At 46.6% G+C, this 20,826-nt stretch overlaps 1 protein-coding gene across 4 annotated transcripts in view; it reads left to right on the forward strand.

The window, feature by feature from the left end:
* The window catches only part of ARMT1 (acidic residue methyltransferase 1), a 127,826-nt gene that overhangs the window by 20,158 nt on the left and 86,842 nt on the right, over positions 1–20,826 (forward strand). For 3 of the 4 annotated variants that reach the window (XM_069228419.1, XM_069228418.1, XM_069228421.1), the window contains exon 2: positions 15,519–15,618. In XM_069228419.1, the coding sequence (XP_069084520.1) occupies positions 15,572–15,618 (47 nt within the window). In that variant the 5' untranslated portion in view covers positions 15,519–15,571. Of the gene's footprint in view, positions 1–15,504; positions 15,619–20,826 lie in introns of all 4 variants that reach the window. The other variant, XM_069228420.1, reaches the window with a different exon arrangement.

Consider the following 20,826-nt stretch of genomic DNA (forward strand, 5'->3'; position numbering starts at 1 on the left):
CACTAGAGTTCACAGTTACCTCCAAATGACACAATAGTACATGCCACTGCCCCAAACATGTGGCTCAGCCACACACCAACAAGAACTCCTCAACAGGAGGTTGTCCGGTGTTCCGGTGGAGGGGCCTACACAGCATGTCCCCTTCACATGCTCCCTCACAAAGTCAGGAGTATCTGTAGGGGACCCCACTGGCGGTTGTTGTCCACATTAAAGGGGGGGTGGTGTACTAGAGCCCTTGGATGCAGGGTCTATTATGAGGGTAAGGTGCCAGGGAAGGTGTAAGCTTCCAGGCATTCAAGGTTAAGAAGGAGAGACTGCCTCACAACAGCAGCTTGCAGCCTCCCTCCAGCAATAACGAGGCTCAGGTGCTCGCCTTCCCAGGTCAGTCCTCTCCAGGCTGCAAGGAAGTTCCCGTCGCTCACGCCAGAGGGCATCCAGACATAGTGAAGACAAGGCGACCAGGGAAATGTAGGCAGCAAGATCTGTGTCAGGGCTCAAAAAATCATAAATTTTTTACTAGACCTGCAGATCAAGTAACAAATAATCTACTTGTCCTGTAAATGGGTCTCAAATTGTTTGATCCTAGGCAAATAGTTTACAGAGTTGCCTTTTTCTTCATTCTCACAAATGATTGCGCCTTCAAATATGTGAGCTCAGCATTTCTGCAGTACAAAAAAAACTCTTTTGTTTTATCAAGTAGACTAAAGTTTGCTGCATGCATCACAAGAACCTAGCCCACATACCCATGAAGTCTAGCCCACATAACCTAGGACTTCTTTTAGTTTACTAACAACATTGCCATCAGGGCAGGTGTGTTTCTAGGTTTGTTTAAACAATCAATTTTAGTAAATATATTACTAAACCATGATGTGGTAACATATTGCCATCTACACACAATAACTTTCCAATAAATGTCTAAAAACTTCTCCACTAACTTTCAGCTTTACTAATAAAACTACATAGTGTATTAACAATCTTTGAAAATTGGGTTTTAGAAAACATATCCTTTGAACATCAACACATAAAGTATTCTGATTTGCTTTCATCCTATTAAAAATATTTCTTTATTGCACAGAAGAATAAGTTACTTACCTTCGGTAATGCTTTTTCTGGTGGATACAGTAACTACCTGTGGATTCCTCACCTAAAGAATTCTCCCCTCGCGCCAGCCTCGACGGAAATTTCTTCTAGCTCTGCACGGTGACGATGACGTCACAATCGCCCGACTCCACGCGACGCCCTATGACGTCATCCAGGCAATAAGAAGCCTTCGTCGACGTGCAGATGTCAGTTATCACCATTTTTACGTGCCATAGAGGAGAACAGGTGAACACTGATCTCAAGGAGAACATAGTCATATCAAATTAAATGAAAACACAACATTTATTACAATAAAAATAAAATTGGGTAACAGCAATAACTGCCCTATATGAGAGTAAAATATGTGAGCCAAGTACAAACATGTTTTTCTTGAACTATCTAATTTAGAGAAAGATATGCATATATACATACCACAACTATATACATGATTCAAGTATATACATATATACAAGACAAAGGATGCTCACCCATGGATTTCATGGTGTGACCAGTCAGGCAACGGGGAGGCAGGTGGGACCGTGAGGAATCCACAGGTAATTACTGTATCCGCCAGAAAAAGCGTTACCGAAGGTAAGTAACTTATTCTTATGATGGATACACCTACCTGTGGATTCCTCACCTAAAGAATAGAGTCCCAAAGCAGTACTACCTCTGGAGGTGGGTGCCCGAATGGTCAAACCAAGAAATCCTGCAGCACCGAGCAAGCAAAATGGCCTTCCCTCCCAACCTCAGAATCCAAACAGTAATGTTTAACAAAAGTATGGAGGGACGCCCAAGTCGCCGCCCTGCAGATGTCAGCCCCAGGAACACCCCTAGCCAAAGCCGAAGAAGCAGCCTTAGCTCTGGTGGAATGGGCACGAAGCCCCACATGTGGTTCTTTCTTTGCCAAAGAATAACAAATTTTAATACATAGAATGACCCACCTGGATAGCGTTCTCTTGTGGACAGCTCTACCTTTCCTCTTCCCCACGTATCCAACGAAGAGCTGATCATCTTGCCTGAACTCCTTCGTCCTGTAAACATAGAGGCTCAGCGCTCTTCATGGATCCAGATGGTGGAGCCTCTCTTCCTCCTTGGATGGATGAGGTGGAGGGTAAAAGGAAGAGAGAGTAATAGACTGCTCCAAGTGAAAAGGTGTAACAACCTTCGGGAGGAAAGCCGCCTTGGTCCTTAACACCACTTTGTCTCTATAGAAAGAAAGGTATGGGGGCTCTACACTAAGAGCCTGAAGCTCACTGACCCTTCTGGCCGATGTTATGGCCACCAGGAACACAGTCTTGAGAACAAGCAACCGCGAAGAGCAAGAATGCATCGTCTCAAAAGGGGACCCCATTAAAAATGTTAACACCAAATTAAGGTCCCACTGAGGCATAACAAATGTTGATGGTAGAAATTTGTTAGTAAGCCCCTTAACAAACCTTAATACAATAGGAGACCTAAATAAGGAAGGCTGATCAGGAAGGCACAGAAAAGCCGACAGTGCTGATAAATATCCCTTGTCTGTGGCAACTGCACAACCTTTCTGCGCCAGGAAAACAGCAAATGACAATACGTCAGATAAACTAGCCTTTAAAGGATCAAGTCTGTTCTCTCCACACCAGCATACAAATTTAGCCCAACGACTTGCATGGATCGATTTGGTGGAGTGTCGCCTGGCCGATAAAATAACATCCACCACTTCTGGTGGGAGAGAAAAAGCACACAGATTGCCCCGTTCAATCTCCAGGCATGAAGGTGCAGGCTCTGGAGGTGGGGGTGTAGAATCTGCCCCTGCGACTGCGAGAGGAGGTCCACCCTGTAAGGGAGACGGAGCGGAGGGCACTGAGAGAGTTGGAGAAGGTCTGGATACCACACCCTTCTTGGCCAATCCGGAGCTATTAAGATGACCTGGGCTCGGTCTTGGCGGATCTTCCTCAGAACTCGATGAATCAAGGGTATGGGAGGAAACGCGTAAAGCAACTGATCCTTCCAGGACATCTGAAACGTGTCCCCCAAAGCTCCTTGCACCAGATACTGGAGGCTGCAAAACAGCGGGCACTGCTCATTCTCCTGAGTTGCAAACAGATCTATCTGTGGATATCCCCACATCTGGAAGATGTACAGCAGTGGTTCACAACCTGTGATCCAGGGACCCTGGGGGTCCGCGAAGCCTTCTCAGGGGGTCCGCGACTGCTTAGAAAATTAAAAAATATTGACAAATTAGGTCCCCAGCTTCCAGTAATGACTCAGGCGTGGGTCCCTGGATTCCAATGATGATTCAGTGGGGGTCCCTGGGTTCCATTAATGTTAAAATGGGGGTCCACATAAATCAAAAGGTTGGGAACCACTGATGTACAGAACCAGATCTGGATGAAGACGCCACTCGTGGTCGACCGAGTTGCGTCGACTGAGAACGTCCGCACGTACGTTCAGAGCACCGACCAAATGATGTGCTACCAAGCAGATCTTGTGATCCAGAAGCCAGGACCAGAGTCAAAGAGCTTCTCTGCAGAGAAGGTACGATCCCACTTCTCCCTGCTTGTTGATATACCACATCGCTGTAGTATTGTCCGTCAGAATCTGGACTGACTGACCGCGAATGGAAGGGAGGAAGGCCTTGAGAGCCAGACGTACTGCCCGCAATTCCAACAGATTGATGTGAAGTCTCTGTTCCACTGGAGACCAAAGGCCTTTGTCCTCTAGGTCCCCCAGATGAGCTCCCCACCCTAGAGTGGAAGCATCCGTTACCACTGTGGCCACTGGTGGTGGTAGCGAGAACGGCTTTCCTTATGACAGGTTGTCGACTGCTGCCCACCACTGAAGATCCACTGCAGTGTCTCTGGAGATCTTTATTGATTCCTCGAGATCCCCCTTGTGCTGAAACCACTGCCTGCGGACGCACCTCTGAAGAGCCCTCGTGCCAGCGTGTATGAGTGACCAGCAGTATGCAAGAAGCAAACAGACCGATCAGACGAAGGACCTTGAGGACTTGAACTACTGCTCCATTTCGAAACATTGGAATCAACGCCTGGATGTCCTGAACCCGCTGGGGCGGAGGAAAGGCCTGATTCAATGTTGTGTCCAATACTGCCCCTATGAACAGAAGGCGTTGAGAGGGCTCCAGGTGAGATTTGGGCACATTGATTGAAAAACCCAGGTCGAACAACAATTGAGTTGTCGACTGGAGATGACACCGCACGAGCTCCAGAGTCTTGGCTTTGATCAGCCAATCGTCCAGATAGGGAAACACCGCTATCCCCCTTCTTCTGAGCTCTACCGCTACCACGCCATCACCTTTGTGAAGACTCGAGGTGCTGAAGTAAGACCAAACGGGAGGACCGCAAACTGATAATGCTGCGATCCCACCACAAACCGGAGATACTTCCTGTGCGATTTGAGGATCGGAATATGGAAATATGCGTCCTGCAAATGAACAGACACCATCCAATCTCCTTCGTTCAACGCCAAAAGAACCTGTAAAAGGGTCAGCATTTTGAACTTTTCGTGTCTGAGGAACCAATTGAAAGTCCTCAAGTCCAGAATTGGTCTTAACCGACCATCCTTTTTGGGGATCAGGAAGTATCTTGAATAACAGCCCTGACCCTTCTCCTGCTCGGGAACCAACTCTACAACGCCTTTTGCCAATAGGAATAACACGTCCTGTTGTAGTAACAGAAGATGGTCTTCCGAACAGAAGGATAGGCGGGGAGGGAAGGGAGGAGGGAATTCCCGAAAGGGAAGAGCGTACCCCTTCTTCACAATGTCGATGACCCAAGAGTCCGTTGTTATAAACTCCCACATCGGAAGAAAATGAGCAAGTCTCCCCCCTACCGGAGACAAGTGGACAGGGAGTGGTGGAGGACTACGGCTGCTTTCCCTGCTGCACCCCTCCAGAGGAAGAGGCAGAGTGCTGCTGGGTAGCTCCTCTTGTACGGACTTTGCCCCTGAAAGATCTGTATGGCAGGAAGCTTGCAGTTTGTTGTGGTCCTTGAAATCTGCCACGAAAGGAGGAGCCACGTCCAAAACCCCTAAACCTCCTATAATATCTAAAGGAGGAGGAGGAGGCAGCTGACTGAAGACCTAGCGACCTCGCTGTGGCCTTGCTCTCTTAAAATCGTTCAAAAGCAGAATCTGCCTTTGTTCCAAAAAGTTTCTCACCATCAAAGGGCAGATCCAGGAGAGTCGCCTGGACATCTGATGAAAAACCAGACGAACGCAGCCAAGATTGTCGTCTGGAAACTATTGACGTGCCCATAGCTCTTGCCACTGAGTCTGTAGTGTCTAATCCAGACTGGATGACCTGGGTCGCCGCCTGAGCGTCCGTCAACAATTGTAACATTTCCTGGGACAAGTTTGGATGGCCTCTTGCTTCCTCCATAAGGGCATGGATATAACGTCCCAAAATGCAGGTAGCGTTGGTTGACTTTAAGGCCATATTACATGAAGAAAAGGCCTTTTTGGCAGAATGGTCCATTTTCTTCGATTCCCTGTCCGCAGGAGTTCCGGGAAACAAGCCAGGAGAGGACCTGGAAGAACAGGAGGCCTGAACCACTAAGCTCTCCGGTGTCGGGTGCTTGGAGAGGAAGACAGGGTCACCTGGTGCCGCCCATAGCGTTGTGCTACCGCTCTGTTAACAGCTGCTGAAAACACAGGTTTTTTCCAAATGTCTTTGATAGGATCTAGAAGAGCCTCATTAAAAGGCAAGAGAGGCTCTGCCGTCACAGAAGTTGGATGTAACACCTCCGTAAACAGGTTCCTCTTCACCTCCGCAGCCGGAAGAGGAAGATCTAAGAAGTCTGCAGCCTTCCGTATTACTGCATGAAAAGATGCAGTTTCCTCAGTATACTCCCCAGGGGAAGCAAGATCCCACTCAGGGGAAGTATCGATGCCACTTGCAGTATCTAGTCCTTGAAAGTCACCGGAAGGCTCCAAGATCTCACCGTCTTCCAGGTGTTGTCTCCTGTATTCTTCTTCCTCCAGAAGGCGCAAAGCCAGACGTCTGGATTGAAGTCTAGATTCGAGACCCCGGCGTCGATAAGGCGTCGGCCGACGCCGAAGATCTTTGACGGCGCTGAACCTCGGATGCATCCGACGCCGGACCCTCCGGCTCCACAGGAACCTTTACTGTGGATTGGATATGAGGCGAATCCATCGGCACAGTAGCAGGTGTAACAGGTCTCCTAGGCGACGTCAAAGGCATCGGCGCCGCTGCAGCAGACAAAAATGGCGTGAAAGTTGTCGACTTATAAGACGCTGGGACACCCAAATTAAAGGCCGAAGGGCCCGACGGACCTGCTTGTCCTCCACCCGGCGCCATGGAGGAAAAAAATCTTAAACATGGCATTCAAAAAAGCTGCAGGATCCGTACCCGGCGGCGAGAAAGCCGGGTATTGCTGTTGCACCGGCGCCGGCATAGACGCCGTAGATGGGCCCGGCAACTCCTAGCTAGGAGAACCCTCTGGCCTATGAAGAGGCTCTACTTTGAAAACCGACCCAGGTGAAGTCGTAGGAGGTGGAGGGGTGACGGTCGGGCTAATCTCCCACGTCGGATGGCGCCGAGCTGACGGAGATGCCGATCTGGACCTGGACCATCCCTTACTCGATCTGTGCCGGAAGTCGTGACGGCGCCGAGAGTCACCATGGCGATGATGAGCCCTCGAGGATCTTGAAGAGGACTCTCTCCGATGACGCCTATCCTTCTTTTTCTTGGAACGGGCCAAGAACAATTTTGCCTCTCTTTCCTTGAGTGCCTTCGGGTTCATGCGTTGGCAGGAGCCGCATGACTCGACCTCATGGTCGGAGCTAAGGCACCAGAGGCAATTCTCATGGGGATCGGTAACCGACATTCGACCCTCGCACTGGTTACAAGGCTTAAAGCCGGATTTCCTTGATTGCGACATTGTAACCGACGATACGCAACAGTAGCTCCCTGTGAGCCTCGAAGAAAAACCATTACTCGAAGGCACGGAAAAAAGGGAACTGACGTCTGCACGTTGTTGAGGGCTTTTTATTGCCTGGATGACGTCATACGGCGTCGCGTGGAGTCGGGCGATTGTGAGATCATCGTCGGCATGCAGAGCTAGAAGAAATTTCCGTTGAGGCTGGCGCGAGGGGATAATTCTTTAGGTGAGGAATCCACAGGTAGGTGTATCCATCAGAAATATAAAAAGGAGCTTTCACAGCTACTGAAATATATTTTGAAATGTTTCCACAATTGACTTAGTCATTTAAATGTTGTGTGTTAGGAAAAATCTGACACCCTATATCCTTTTATTTTACATTCTAAGCAGCAGGTCACACAGTTCACTTTACAAAGTCCTGGAACTCTGTAGTCGGAAGAAAAATTAATTGTAAGAAAAACTGACTGACCTGGTTAGTGAACTGCTCTGGCTCCGTGTAGCTCCTCCAGTAAGTGCAGCCCATGTCTGTTGAATTCCGACCCCGGACAGAAGTTCGAGGCCCTCCTCTTCCTGCAGGCTCGTGCTTGAGCATCATCCCTGGTGTCTAGTGGGAGAGCTTTGCTCTTCTGCTAGGCTACCCACTGGCCCTTGGCCTCTTTTTCTCTGTCTTCTCCCTTTTGTGCTTTTCTGCTTGCTGGATTGTGCCCTTGCGCTTTCTGTACTTTTTTTCTATCTTATTCCTCTTTTTCTGTGCTTTTACTCTCCTTTTCCTATTTTTGTCACATTCTCTCTCATTTCTCTCTTTCATGCTTTTTCCTAACTTTCACTCTTCCCGCCTCTGCTGCCCCCGCGGCCCTTCCCCCCTTTTTCGCGCCCTTTTTCCTTTCCCTCCTCCCAGCTGTCGTTTCCTCCCCCCCTAATTAGTGGCGGGTACGCCACTGCTGCGCCAAAGGAAAGCCCGCCCGGAACCAGTGCCAGGACCCCCAGACCTTCCACCCGCCACCTCTACACAGCAGCAGCACTCCACGCACTCACCCCAGGATGCAACAACAACTGCAAGCCCTCTTCACCAGCCGATACCCACAGACCCTTCAGCTGTAGCCAGTCCTACACCACCACCCAGACCTTTGACCCGGCATAACCAACCCGCAACAACATACCCACACCGAAGATCCTGAAATGCATCCTCCTCAACGTCTGCTCCCTCCACAAACACGCTACTGAAATCTGGGACCTCCTTGACAGCACCACCTCGCATTCTCCCTGAAACCTGGGCCAACACCACCTCCAGACACCAGACATTGCCATCGCCAATCCACAAGGATACAAGATCACCCGTAAAGACCGCCCCAGCCACCCCAGGCGAGGGGGAATCGCCATAGTCTAGCATCCAACTAAATACACACTCCAAAAACCCCACAAGCCTGATGGAACACCTTTACTTCAGACTTCAGACAAGTCCAACGGCCACCCTCACAGGCACCTCTCTGCAGCAATGGACTCCTGCACGCATCCCGCTGTCTAGGGCCGCACCAAATCCCCAGGACCACTCCAATTCTTGCCGTTTGCGGTGTGAGGCCTCTGATCAGCCCATCAGGAACAGGGCAGCTTACCACACCTGTTGCAGCCCCCAATTCATGCAGCACCCAACTGGCTCGCCTCCGCTGACACCGTGTGAAGTTCGCTCCGTCAATCTTAGCCTCCCCAGAGCAGCCACAAAAGAGCCACTGCCTAGGGCAACCTTGGCAGTGGGTTTCAGGCCCCCGTGCAAGCTAAGAATATTGTGGCGCAGGGCGGAGCTCGCTTCTATGCAGCTGGCTGCGCCCCAGACTTCAATAGTTAGGGGACAAAAGTTGGTGTCGGGCACGCTTGGCTCAACTGCATTTTTGCTCGCCTGTCCCCTTGAGATCAGGGATGAGTCAGAACAAGACATTCAGCTCATGCCTTTTTGGGTTTCCCCACCTCTTCTCTTGTGTACATATAAACGTTACCTTTTTATCCCAAGACGCAAAATTCAATTTTTCTTCACAAGTCAAACCTTGTATTCTTTTCGTAGAATGTGCTGCGCAGAGTGCATTTGTTTTTTTTTTGTATTACCATGCTTTTATTTACTCTGCTCCTGGGAAAGATTGTATGCTGTGACAGCAGGCAGGTATGAATTTAATGATAGGCATGTTTATCCACTCTTAGCTTTTGATTTTTAAGATCATTCCTGTTTTGAAATGTACAGCCGTGCACATAGGGGGTCATTATGACCCTGGTGGTCCTGCACCGCCACGCCAGCGGTGGCGGCCAGACCGCCGACAGCGTGGGGGTGCAGGAGACCAAGTTATGACAATGGAAGTGAACTGGCTGTATTGCAGCCAGTTCACCACCTGTACCGCTAGGGGGGTAGGACTGCCTGGCTGAAGGTTGGCCACCTTCGACCCGGCGGTCCACCTGACACCGCCTGCGGTATTGTGAGCATTCTTACTGCCAGGGATTCTGTGGTGGCACTGCAGGACTCCCCAACCCCCCCTTCATGTAGGACCCACCCGCTGTCCCCCTGATCCCCATTCCGAACTGCCCTCCCCCCTCCATTCACTCAGACCCCCCCCCCATTCAGGCACACAACACTCAACACCAGTCCTCCCCCCCCCCCCCCTCCCTTGGCGGTCGATTACCTTACCTGGTGGTCGCAGTGGTCATCCAGGAGGATACTGGGTCCATGGCGCTTACTCCGCTGCCAGCGTCCCGCCAACACAACACCGCCACGCCTAAGTCGTAATAGGCTTGGCAGTGTTGTGTTGACTTGGTGGTGCCAGCAGAGCAACCTCCACTGCACCGCCTGTATGGCTGCTGGCAGCTCTCCGCCCAGTTTATGGCGGAGAGCTTCCAGCAGTCATAATATTGCCATCTGATGACCGCCATTACTGGCGGTCTTGTGGCTGGCGGGACCTAATGAGGACCATAGTCTCTCCGGGCTCCCCAGTCCTTCCTGATGCTTGGCTTAAAAGTAAAGTTCAGGAACATTTAATCAGTTTAGCCCGAACTGTCAAGAATCACAAGATGTTGCCATAACAAAACACTACAGTGGTACATCTATGTGTCTCTAATATGCAACTTGCTACCCTACATGTTTATTTTGCACCACAATGATACCAAACTGAAGTCAAGATTTGTTCTAGGTGACTAACAACAATGCCCCTGTATACATTTTCTCTGACATTAGAAATACTTGGGGTGTTGAGACTGCAGTCCTGGTTAGGTGCCTTTAGTGGAGACACATACTAGTTAGGACTAGTTTGATGTTACGTGGCAATTTTTAAGCAGCAGGGCCCAATCACTTCAGGAGGATTGAATATTCTAATTGTTGTATGTTACATTCTGAAAGCTTTTCTAAAAAAACTTTTTTCAGGATCCCCTGAGCAACTATTTGTTCATTTGAAATTACCTATTGTGTCCCAGGTTCCCAGTTCTTTACATATGAGCATTGAAACCACTGCAACTAAAAATATAGTATTTTGAAGAAATTGTATTTTCCTGTGCTAGAGTCAACTAGTCCCCAAACTAAACCTAAACTCCATTTTGGATCCTAAAGCTGCCATAAAGTGTTTTTTCACTTATCCTGTGGCATGTAACAACATTTGCACCAGTATATTGCTCTGTGTTGACATGCTATTAGAACCCCAGAAGAATCACTTTCCAACATTAAAGGCGTTCTGCTTGAGTAGGCTGATTCATTTATGAGACTGTCATTGCTTTTGAGTGTAACTAGACTTGAACTAAAACATCCGATGAAAGTAGGTCAAAAGTACGGTTTTAATATTTATGTTAGGAGAAGGAGTTGGGATTGTGCTAAATGACACTGTTTGACATTCTGTATTCTCATTTGTCACATTCGTAATTGTTGGAAGTGGGGTCTTTTGTTGGCAGTCAGGTTACCCCCTCTCCAAGCAAGGACCCTCATTCTAGTCAGCGTAATGGAGAATCACACTCAGTTAACCACCGCTCACCCCTTTGGTAGCTTTGCACGAGCAGGCAGGCTTAACTTCAAAGATAATGTGTTAAGTATTTGTACAAACACACAGTAATACAGTGAACCACTACAAAATGACACAACACAGGTTTAGAAAAATAGTAAATATTTTATCTAAATAAACAAGACCAAATATGACAAAAATCCACAATACACAGTAATAATGAATTTAGCACTTAGAAGCACAAAAATAGTGCCTAGAGGCACAAATGCTGCAAGTTGATATTAAGCGGCGGCGTGACGGAGTCGTTTCCTACAATGCGACACCAATGGTGCCGTTTACAGAGTCATTCGACCCCCAGGTACAGTACCTTAGCAAACAAGTAGAAAACAGGCTGGTGCACGGAGTCGGGGAGTGAGGCGTCGCTGGATCTATTGCGGCGTCATTTCCGGTTCTACAGGACCGAAGGGCAGTGGTGTCATGCAGCGGTGTTGGGTCCTTACTGCAGAGCGGTGGAGGTGAAGTGGCGTCGGTTGCGAAGTTGGTCCCTTGGTTCCAGCAGAGTCAGGATGCTGTGGGGTGACCTCACGGGGTCGCATTGCTGTCACAGGGCCACAGGCACTGCAATGACATTGGATGTCACGGACGTTGGACTTACGGCGCTCCGAAGTCAGCGAAGTAGAGCGGGATCAGATGCTCCAGTGATGCAAAGCCTACAGGGTCATCGCACTTTTGTGAGGTCCACTGCCTCGAGGCAGGCGGCGTCATTGTTCCGGGAAGGGGCATCCTTTACGAAGTCGCATGGTATCGTCTGATGTCGTTAGACAGGTGTTTCTCCAGAAATTCACTTCCAGGGGCCCAGGAACTGGAATGGCATCCTCTGGCAAGCTAGAGTCCATGCAGGCAGACTCAGAACTGGGTGGCAAAGCCTTTGCTGTCCCTGCGGCTTCAAAACGGGAGGCAAGCTCTACTCCAAGCCCTTGGAAATACCTCTCAAGCAGGCATACAAAACAAAATCCAGTCTCTGTTCCCTTGCACAGGCAGAAGCAGCAACTGCAGGATAGCCCAACACAGCACAGTCAAAGGTCAGGGCAACACTTCTCCTCAGCTGTGCTCTAGGCAGAGGTTCCTCTTGAATCCTTGAAGTAATCTGATTTGCAGGGGTTTTAGGTCCAATACTTATACCCCTTTCTGCCTTTAAAGTTGGTAAACTTCAAAGCAAAGCCTTTCTTGTTTGCAAGATCCTGCCTTGCCCGGGCCAGGCCCCAGACACACACCAGACGGTTGGAGACTGCATTGTGTGAGCACAGGCACAGGCCTTTTAGGTGTGAGTGACCACTCCTCCCTCCCCTCCTAGCACAGATGGCTCATCAGGATATGCAGGCTACATCCCAGCTCCCTTTGAGTCACCGTCTGGAGGGGTGCAAACAGCCCAACTCTCAAACTGACCCAGACAGGGAATCCACAAACAGACAGAGTCACAGAATAGTTTAAGCAAAAAAAAAATGCCTACTTTCTAAAAGTTGTATTTTCAAACTCACAGTCCAAAAAACAACTTCGTCAAAAGATGTATTCTTAAATTGTGAGCTCAGGGACCCCAAACTCCATATTTCTATCTGCTCCTGAAGGGAATTTGGACTTTAGTAATATCTAAAGGCAACCCCCATCTTAATCTATGAGACAGATCTGCGTTGCAGCAGTGAAAATTGCATTTGGCAGTATTTCTCTGTCAGAACATGTAAAACACATCAGTACATGTCCTACCTTTAGCATACACTGCACCCTGCCCATGGGGCTACCTAGGGCCTACCTTAGGGGTGCCTTACATGTATAAAAAGGTAAGGTTTAGGCCTGGCAAGTGGGTACACTTGCCAAGTCAAATTGGCAATTTAAAACTGCACACACACACTGCAGTGGCAGGTCTGAGCCATGTTTACAGGGCTACTAATGTGGGTGGCACAACCAGTGATGCAGTCCTACTAGTAGCATTTGAATTACAGGACAATGCACTCTACTAGGGACTTACTAGTAAATCAGTGATGTCCATCATAGATAACCAATTACACATACATTTTGCACAGGAGCCCCTTCACTTAAGCACTGGTTACCAGTGGTAAAATGCCCAGAGTATCAAAAACATTCCAGCACACATCAACAACCTGGGAAACAGAAGCAAAAAGTTAGGAGAGACCACACCAAGGATGCCAAGTCTAACAGTAATCATATATGATCACCTTGTGCTGACAATCCAATTTCCACTGTGCATTTTATTATAAAAGACTCTGAAACTGGAGGTGAGACAGTCTGGTCTGCTCTTACTCTTTGAAAGCAGAACTATGTTGGTCTGTCTCTTGATTTAGTCTTAGAATACTTTCCCTCTGAGACTTGACTACATTGAGCTCTTTGCTGCATAAAATTAAGCATTATGGTAATTCACTGTGGTGGTTCTCCATGCATTCTGACTAATTATTTTATCCTTCTGTAGTACACTCTAATTATGTAATAAGCCTTCATGGTTAGAAACGTTTAGAAGGTTCAAGTCCTTGCTTGATTCAAAGCCTATTTAATTGAATGTGCTGATTTAACTGCAGTTAATCTGGTGTCTGCTGGGACACATTGCATTGATGGTCTTGAGCAAGGGTCTCCAACACATCGATCGCGAGCTAGCAGTAGTTTGCTGCCTCCCTCTCAGTAGCTCGCTCATCATTGCCCGTCAGATGGTTTGAAAACATGAAGCTGCTCTTTTGTAAAAACAGGACTTTGAAACAATGTGCACCACATTCTGCAAGGCCTGGGAAGCTTACAGTGCAGAGCACCCTCTTCTGAAAATGTTCTTTATTTCTCTTTCCCTTTCTTCTACTTTCATTTTCTCCTTTCTTTCTCTGTCCCTTTCCTTGGATCTTTCTCTTTCTTTTCTTTTTAGATGTTTTTTCCATCTTGACTCACTTGTTCTCCCTTCTCTTACCTTCTCTCCTTTCTCATTCTTTATCTTTCGTTCTCTCTTTTTTCTTTACTTCATCCCATCTGCTTTGCCTTTTTGCATGTTACTTTTTCATCCTTCCATTCTTTCTAGCTATTGTTTCTCTTTACCTTTTCTCTTTTTTCTCCTTTCTTTCTCTAAATTTCCAATTTCCCTTTATTCCTGATTTGAACGTTCATTTTTCTTTTCTTGCGCATTCCTTCTTATTCTCGGTTTTCTTTTCTTCTTCCACGCCATTCACTTAATTTTGTTTATTTCTTTTATCACTTTTTTCTTTTCTTTTTTTTCTGCAGCTTTCCTTCTTTTTACTTCTTTCCTTTCCTGCTTCTTTCTTTCCTTCCTTTAATTCCACTTTCCTTTCTTTTTGACTTCTTCTTTCTGCCTTTTTCTTGCTACTTTCTTTTTCTTCATTTCATTTTATGTTTCAACTTCTTTCCTTCTACTGACTTCATTCCTTTCCCTCCATTCTGCTTTTATATGCTCCATTCCTTTCTTTTTTGTTCTTGTCTCCCCTTTTGTGATAAGGTTTTTGCAACAATGCTGTAGTGCTTCCTGGAGCACAACTGGGGGTACTCGAGTCATGGTTTTAAGTTGTGTACCCTTTCGGAATCCTAATGTTGGGCAGTGGCTCAGGAAATTTTTAAATGATCTGAAGTAGTTCTTGTTATAGAAAAGGTTGGAGAACCCTGTTCTTGAGGTTAACACTGTTGCTCCGATCCTGGGTAGGCGCTGATAAGACTGTGTCACCAGTAATGCGAATAAATGCCTTTGGCACTGAGCTCATTCCTGTTGGAGGGGGTATTGTCTTACCAATATGAACCCTTCTGCTTCTGTTTTTATATAACCAATCACAAAATATCTAGCCTAGTTGCTGTACAGTATTTTATAAGGTTATATACAAGTGTTGTATTTTCTGTTAAATGAAAAATTTATATTTAACCGAGACGTCAATATGTCTTGTGTGGAATGTTCACTAGAATCTTGAGTGTGAGACTCTAATGCTCATTATCACACTTCAACCACCAGTGGTATCTATCTCAGTCTGTAGTCTAGTTGATACAATAGTGCAGTTAAAAGTATTCTACTGAGGTCTTAACCAGCAGGGTTGAAACTAGCCTTTTATACTTCAAAGGGCTATGGTCACCCCTGACATACTGAGCAGCAACTAGTAATTACTGTGCTTTGAAGTGGCAATCATTTGTATTTGCAGCAACTGTAAAAATATATGTTACTTCTATTAAATCGTAATTATATCTGACTTCAAGTATGAACTGCGTTTTCAAGATAAATATCAGTAGAATACAAAAACTAGCTCCTCTGAGAAAGAAAAAAAAAACAGAACATATATCATTGATGCACAGTAGGTAAGATTTTTTTTTTCTTAATTGGGGTTCAGTACTCTTGCTGATCAAGTGCTTTTGGTTAAGAGTGGACTGATCGTGGCAGCCCACAACCTTGTATTTCCTTTGCTTTCACCTACTGCTTAATCCCAACAGATATGATTTGAAATTTGAATTTGGTGTCAATTGTCTGTGCATTCTGTCTGTTTTGCTGCACTTTTAAATCACATTTCTGACATTTGTAGTTGGTTTATTTCAGGAGGTACTACAACGGAACCATTGTCAGCAACAGTCTTTACGCAGTAAGCAAGTATGAACAAGTTGGCTGTCCCATGCTCACTGTCTGGCAAATTTAAAGGGTTTGTATTTTTTAAAATGCTACTTCATTCTATGCAGTAGAATCATCTGTACGTAGTTTTACGGAGCCAAAGCATTTCTTATGTACCCCTTGATGTTGTCACTTTTAGGTACCCAAGTCTGAGTTAAAGCTGATTTCTTTGTTCTATAGATCTTTCAGTGTGCATCTTACTCTGACATTGATGAGAATATCATGCATTTCTCTAAAGTGAAAGGATGAAGTTTAATAAAGTCTGACTTTCTTTGGCGACGTTTACCAATGTCACAACCAAATTGTATAAATCAAGCATTTGGTAGCAGCATGTTTCTTTTTAGCTGTGTTTGGTATACATTTTAAGTATGACTGTTTTCAAATTACAACTTTTTCCCAAAGCACAGTACAAATAATTTGTTTTAAAATGTTGTGTAACACAATGTGTTTGTCATGTCAAGCTCTTACTTCAATCAGGACCACAAGAACATCTGAAAAGATTCCTATTTTCAGTGCATTACCTAGTTATAATCTGTGGCTTTCGCAGGGACCAGGGCCATAGTTTTAAATAGAGCAATTTTCTCGCTCAGTTATTTACCCTCATTAAGGGAGAGGTCCATGCATCCCTTTCAGCTATCCTTTAGATTTACTTTGAAGTTAGTGCAGTGTTTACATTACAAACGTGGAAATTGTATATTAGGAATCATATATTAGGTTATTTTTTTCAGTATGGTTGTGTCCCTTTCATTGAGACTAGTTATAGGTTTCCTTAGAGAGTAGAAGCCTGGAACAGTTGGGAGGATCTTGTAGTGTAAATATGTCACATAGATGCAAATCACATTCCATCAGGATTGCGGCTCAGTTACCATAATCAATATTTACTAATAATCAAAAATAAAACAGTAGAGCAAGCTCTGCTTTTCTCTGGTTGGATATGTTTACTTGCTTGTACCATCATCAGAGACCTGGGTCAAGTTTGTCTGATGAAGATACCAATAAACAACTGTTGGAAATGGCCCTCTCAATAGCCCACTCCCCTAACTTCGTCTTTTTTGACCTACTTTTTGCTGAATTCATTTTTGGTGGCCTTGGGACACTGTGCACCCGTACCACTGATGACCAGTGATAAAGTGCATGTGTATTTTCCCTAAAACATGGTTTGATTGATGTATCCACAATTGGCACATTTAATTTACCTGTACGTCCTTAGCTCAGCGGTGAGTCGTGGGGGGGGGTGGAGGTGGGAGGGGTGAGGGGGATGGGAGGTGGGTGGTGGGTGGGGGTGGGGTTTAGGACAGAGGAGGGCCGCTTTCTCTCTCCTGGAGAGTGTACAGCCATAGTGCTTGCATGCAGTGGCCGACCTGAAGAGCGGGGTTGGAGATAAAGGCCCCCGCTGGCCGGCCCCGAAAATGCCCGACATGGCGGCCGAGCGGGATTCCAGGCCCGACCAACGTAAAGTAAAACCAGGAGTGTACTAGCGGGATTCCACAAGCAGCCAAGGGAAACCTAGCCATTCTGTACCCCGGCAGGGCAGAGGCGAAAATGTGAGCAACATCTGGGAAATTGGGAGTGACAATACACCATGGGCAATGTATAGTATGCACAGTAGGGGGGCGTGATTTTAAACCCCCAGTCTTAGCCATGGATTTCTTGCTCACACCAGGTAGTGACTTGGAGGCAACCCTTAGAGAGCGAGCTACTGCTAGGAGGAGCACTGCCTTGGGACACCACTGCTCCCTCCCATGAACCGTTGTGAGCTGTAATAAGAATTATCTAACAGTGCAGAGGCCCCCGTGCAAGCCTATCTACAGCACTAGAAGTGTGATCAGCTGAGACTCCTACATGCCACCCAAAAAGTCACAACACAATAGAGTGTCCATCTACTTACAGACGGTGGAGGCCTGGGAGGTCCACGTACGTCATTCAGAGCTCGACATTGTGGCACTCACCAAAAATGACCTGCTAGCTTCACTGCAAGAGTTTTAAAAAAGAGCTTAGGGAAGAGTTAAAACTGAACTTCACAGATGCCCTTGAAGCTTTGTGTGGCGACCTAACCACAAGACTTACATCACTCCAACAAGATGTAGATTCAGTGGGAAACTGCACACTTGATTTGGAAACGCAATGCAAGTCTATGGAACGACGTCTGGAGAAACTGGAAGTCTCCAGCAACGAGACTAGGGAACATTTGCACACAGCCCTGTTAAAGTGTGAAGATCTTGAAAACCGCTCCCGAAGAGACAACATTCGGCTCACAAATCTGGAAGAGGGAGCAGAGGGCCCTGATCTATAGGTATTTGTACTGGGTCTTTTTGGTGAACTTAAAGGGGACTCCAAGATTTCAATCAAGGTGGAGAGAGTTCAACGGGTGGGCCCCCCATCGACAGCGGACGGAGGAAGGTCTTGCAACGCCTTGATAAAGCTACACTTGTTTAAGAGAAAGGAAGCAATTCTACAGGTGGCCCAGAAAGCTGACACTGTCTCGTTTCAAGGAGCGACTTGCTCGATATATCAAGATATAGCTCCAGCTACGTTAGCCAGAAGGCAACAATTTAGGCCAATCACAGACTACCTCCGCAAGAGCATTGTGAAATACTGCTCGACCTTCCCATTTGGACTAGCCATCTCCTGTCAAAACAAAAGACATCACTTCACTGAGATAAGCGAGCAAGCAAATCTTCTGGGCATATCAATCTCAGACACAGCTACCTCTAACAGTGCAAAAGACTTACCCCTTGAGAAGCCTGCACCCAGGAGGGAACTGAACCCATGGCTCGTGTTGAGATGCTCTAAGAGGCAGGGGAGGAAAGGGGACTGAGAACCTGTGACCCTCTCTAACTGAACTTTTGCCTTACCAGACAAAATTATTTTGCCTCTCTCTTGAAGATAAACTCCACAAAGGCTGGGACTATTTTACAGTGGTCCTGTACACTTGTGGGTGTCCCCCTCTATAAGGGACACTGGCATCTCTGGAACATAGCAATATACTGCCACAACTTTTCATCCCGGAGTTGTTCCCCAGCCCCATACGGAACACCATTCATTGAGAATGCTAAGGTGGGTTTTGCCAGAATGCCTAAAACGATCTACCATTATAGAAATGATAGACTGCATACGGGACTAACGTCCTAACTTGTTTTAATGTATTGTTCTTTGTTGATAACCATGAGTAGGCTTGTAGTGAGATATGTGATAGGACGCACCCAGAGTCCGTATCAATCCAACCGGATGGGAGGGAGGTGAGTAGGAGGGGGGCGGAGAGGCGGGAGGCAACCACAGTGAATTACACTATTTACCAGTACAAATGTTAGTCACACCAACGTGGAATGTGAGGGGTCTGAATTCCCCCTAAAAGAGACAAAAGAAATAGAAATATCTCCTTGACGTGAGGTAGCCTTACAGGAAACCCATTTGAAACACAAAGAGTGAAGACTCCGACATAGGAGGAATCCTACGGCGTTTAGGTCGTTCAGTACCACAAACCACAATTGGGTGGCCATCCTTTTACACATGTCCCCTGCCTTCCAACATATTGCACATAAATCTGACAATGAAGGGAGATTTCTGATGGTGAAAGGCACAATAACTGGCCACACATGTACAATAGCTACCATGTATGCTCCTAATTCGGCTCAGGCGATCTTTATTATTAACTCTTACCTTGAGCAACTGAAGGAATTTGCAGAGGGAGAGATTATCCTATTGGGAGATTTAAACTTGATAAGGGACAAAGAGGTAGGTACCTCTCACCCGGCACGTGCCCCATGAGGGCAAATCCTTGAAAAAAAGGATAGCTGAATTAGGGCTACTCAATGCTTTGTGACACATACATCCAGACACTAAGGACTGTATCTTTTTTTCCCACTTTCACCATACTTATTCCCGACAAGATTACACATTTACAAGTCAATCCCTTGCCGAGAGCATTGTCTCATCGGAATTTCATCCCATAATAATTTTTGACCATGGCCTAGTACAGCTAAATTTAGACTGGTCCCTGGGGGTCCCAAGAGAGCGGAGGTGGTTTTTCCCTACCCCTGTCATTAGAGATGGAACAATGCGTGACAAACTTTGCAGAGCCACCAGGTAGTATTTTACTCTAAACGCCCCTCAACACACCGACATGGCTAGCAATTGGGATGCTTTCAAGGCAGTTATTAGAGGGAGATGTCTCGTTGATGTTGACTCTTACCAAGCAAAAAACCTGAGAACGCGTGACACTAGAGGCTAAATTAAAGAAGGCAGAGCAGGTACAAAAACAATCCCCCTCTCTAGAAACACTACGAAATGTAACAGCAATTAGAGGGAAACTACATGCAGTTTACAGAAACAAAGCAGAGTTTACCATGCTTCGCCTTCACCATGGGGCCTATATCCAGGGCAACAAACTAGGACTCAGGTTGGCCCGACAACTGAGGATAAAACGAGAGAGAGTATATTCCCACCCTCCATCTGGGACAAGGGGCAGAGGCCAAGACTGAATGAGACAAAGCAACTGCCTTCAGAAACTTTTATAAAGATCTATATACAGCAGATAGTGCAACTGTTCAGACAGTGCTGGTCTATCTAGACGAGGCCACCCTACCACAAGTCACTCAGAAACAGAATGAGATTTTGGGCGAGCGTATAGATGAGGAGGATGTCAGGGTAGCGATATTGGCGCCAAAATTGCACAAGTCACCAGGGCCAGACTACTTCACAGCCCAATTCTAAAAGACTTTCACCTCGGAGTTTATACCACAATTGACTAAGCTGTTTAATTACACAGCCACTGAACCGGGTGTTACATGCTCGATGAGTAAAGCACTGATATCGGTCATCCCGAACCTAGGAAAAGACCCACACCTCTGCTCCTCCTATAGACCCATCACCTTACTTAACCTTGATGCTAAATTGTACTAAAAGATTTTGGCCGCCCGCTTAGAGAGAATATTGCCAGACCTGATACACCCAGATCAGTCGGGATGTATACGGGGGAGACACTCATGACAATTTGAGGCAAGTGCTACACTTGATAGAGAGAGTGACCAAGAAAAGAACACCGGCGATACTGCTCACTTTAGACACAGAAAAGGCATTTGACCGGGTTGATTGATCTGTTTATGTTCCAAACCTGAGGCACTTTGGCTATAATGAAAAGTTCGTCACAATGGTGCAAGCTAATTACATTGCCCTGTTGGCCAAGGTGATTGTAAACAAAATTGGGTCAAAGACGTTTCCGTTGGGATGGGGCACTCAC

The sequence above is a fragment of the Pleurodeles waltl genome, chromosome 4_1, assembly GCF_031143425.1.
Source record: "Pleurodeles waltl isolate 20211129_DDA chromosome 4_1, aPleWal1.hap1.20221129, whole genome shotgun sequence".
Taxonomy (NCBI): Eukaryota; Metazoa; Chordata; class Amphibia; order Caudata; family Salamandridae; genus Pleurodeles; species Pleurodeles waltl.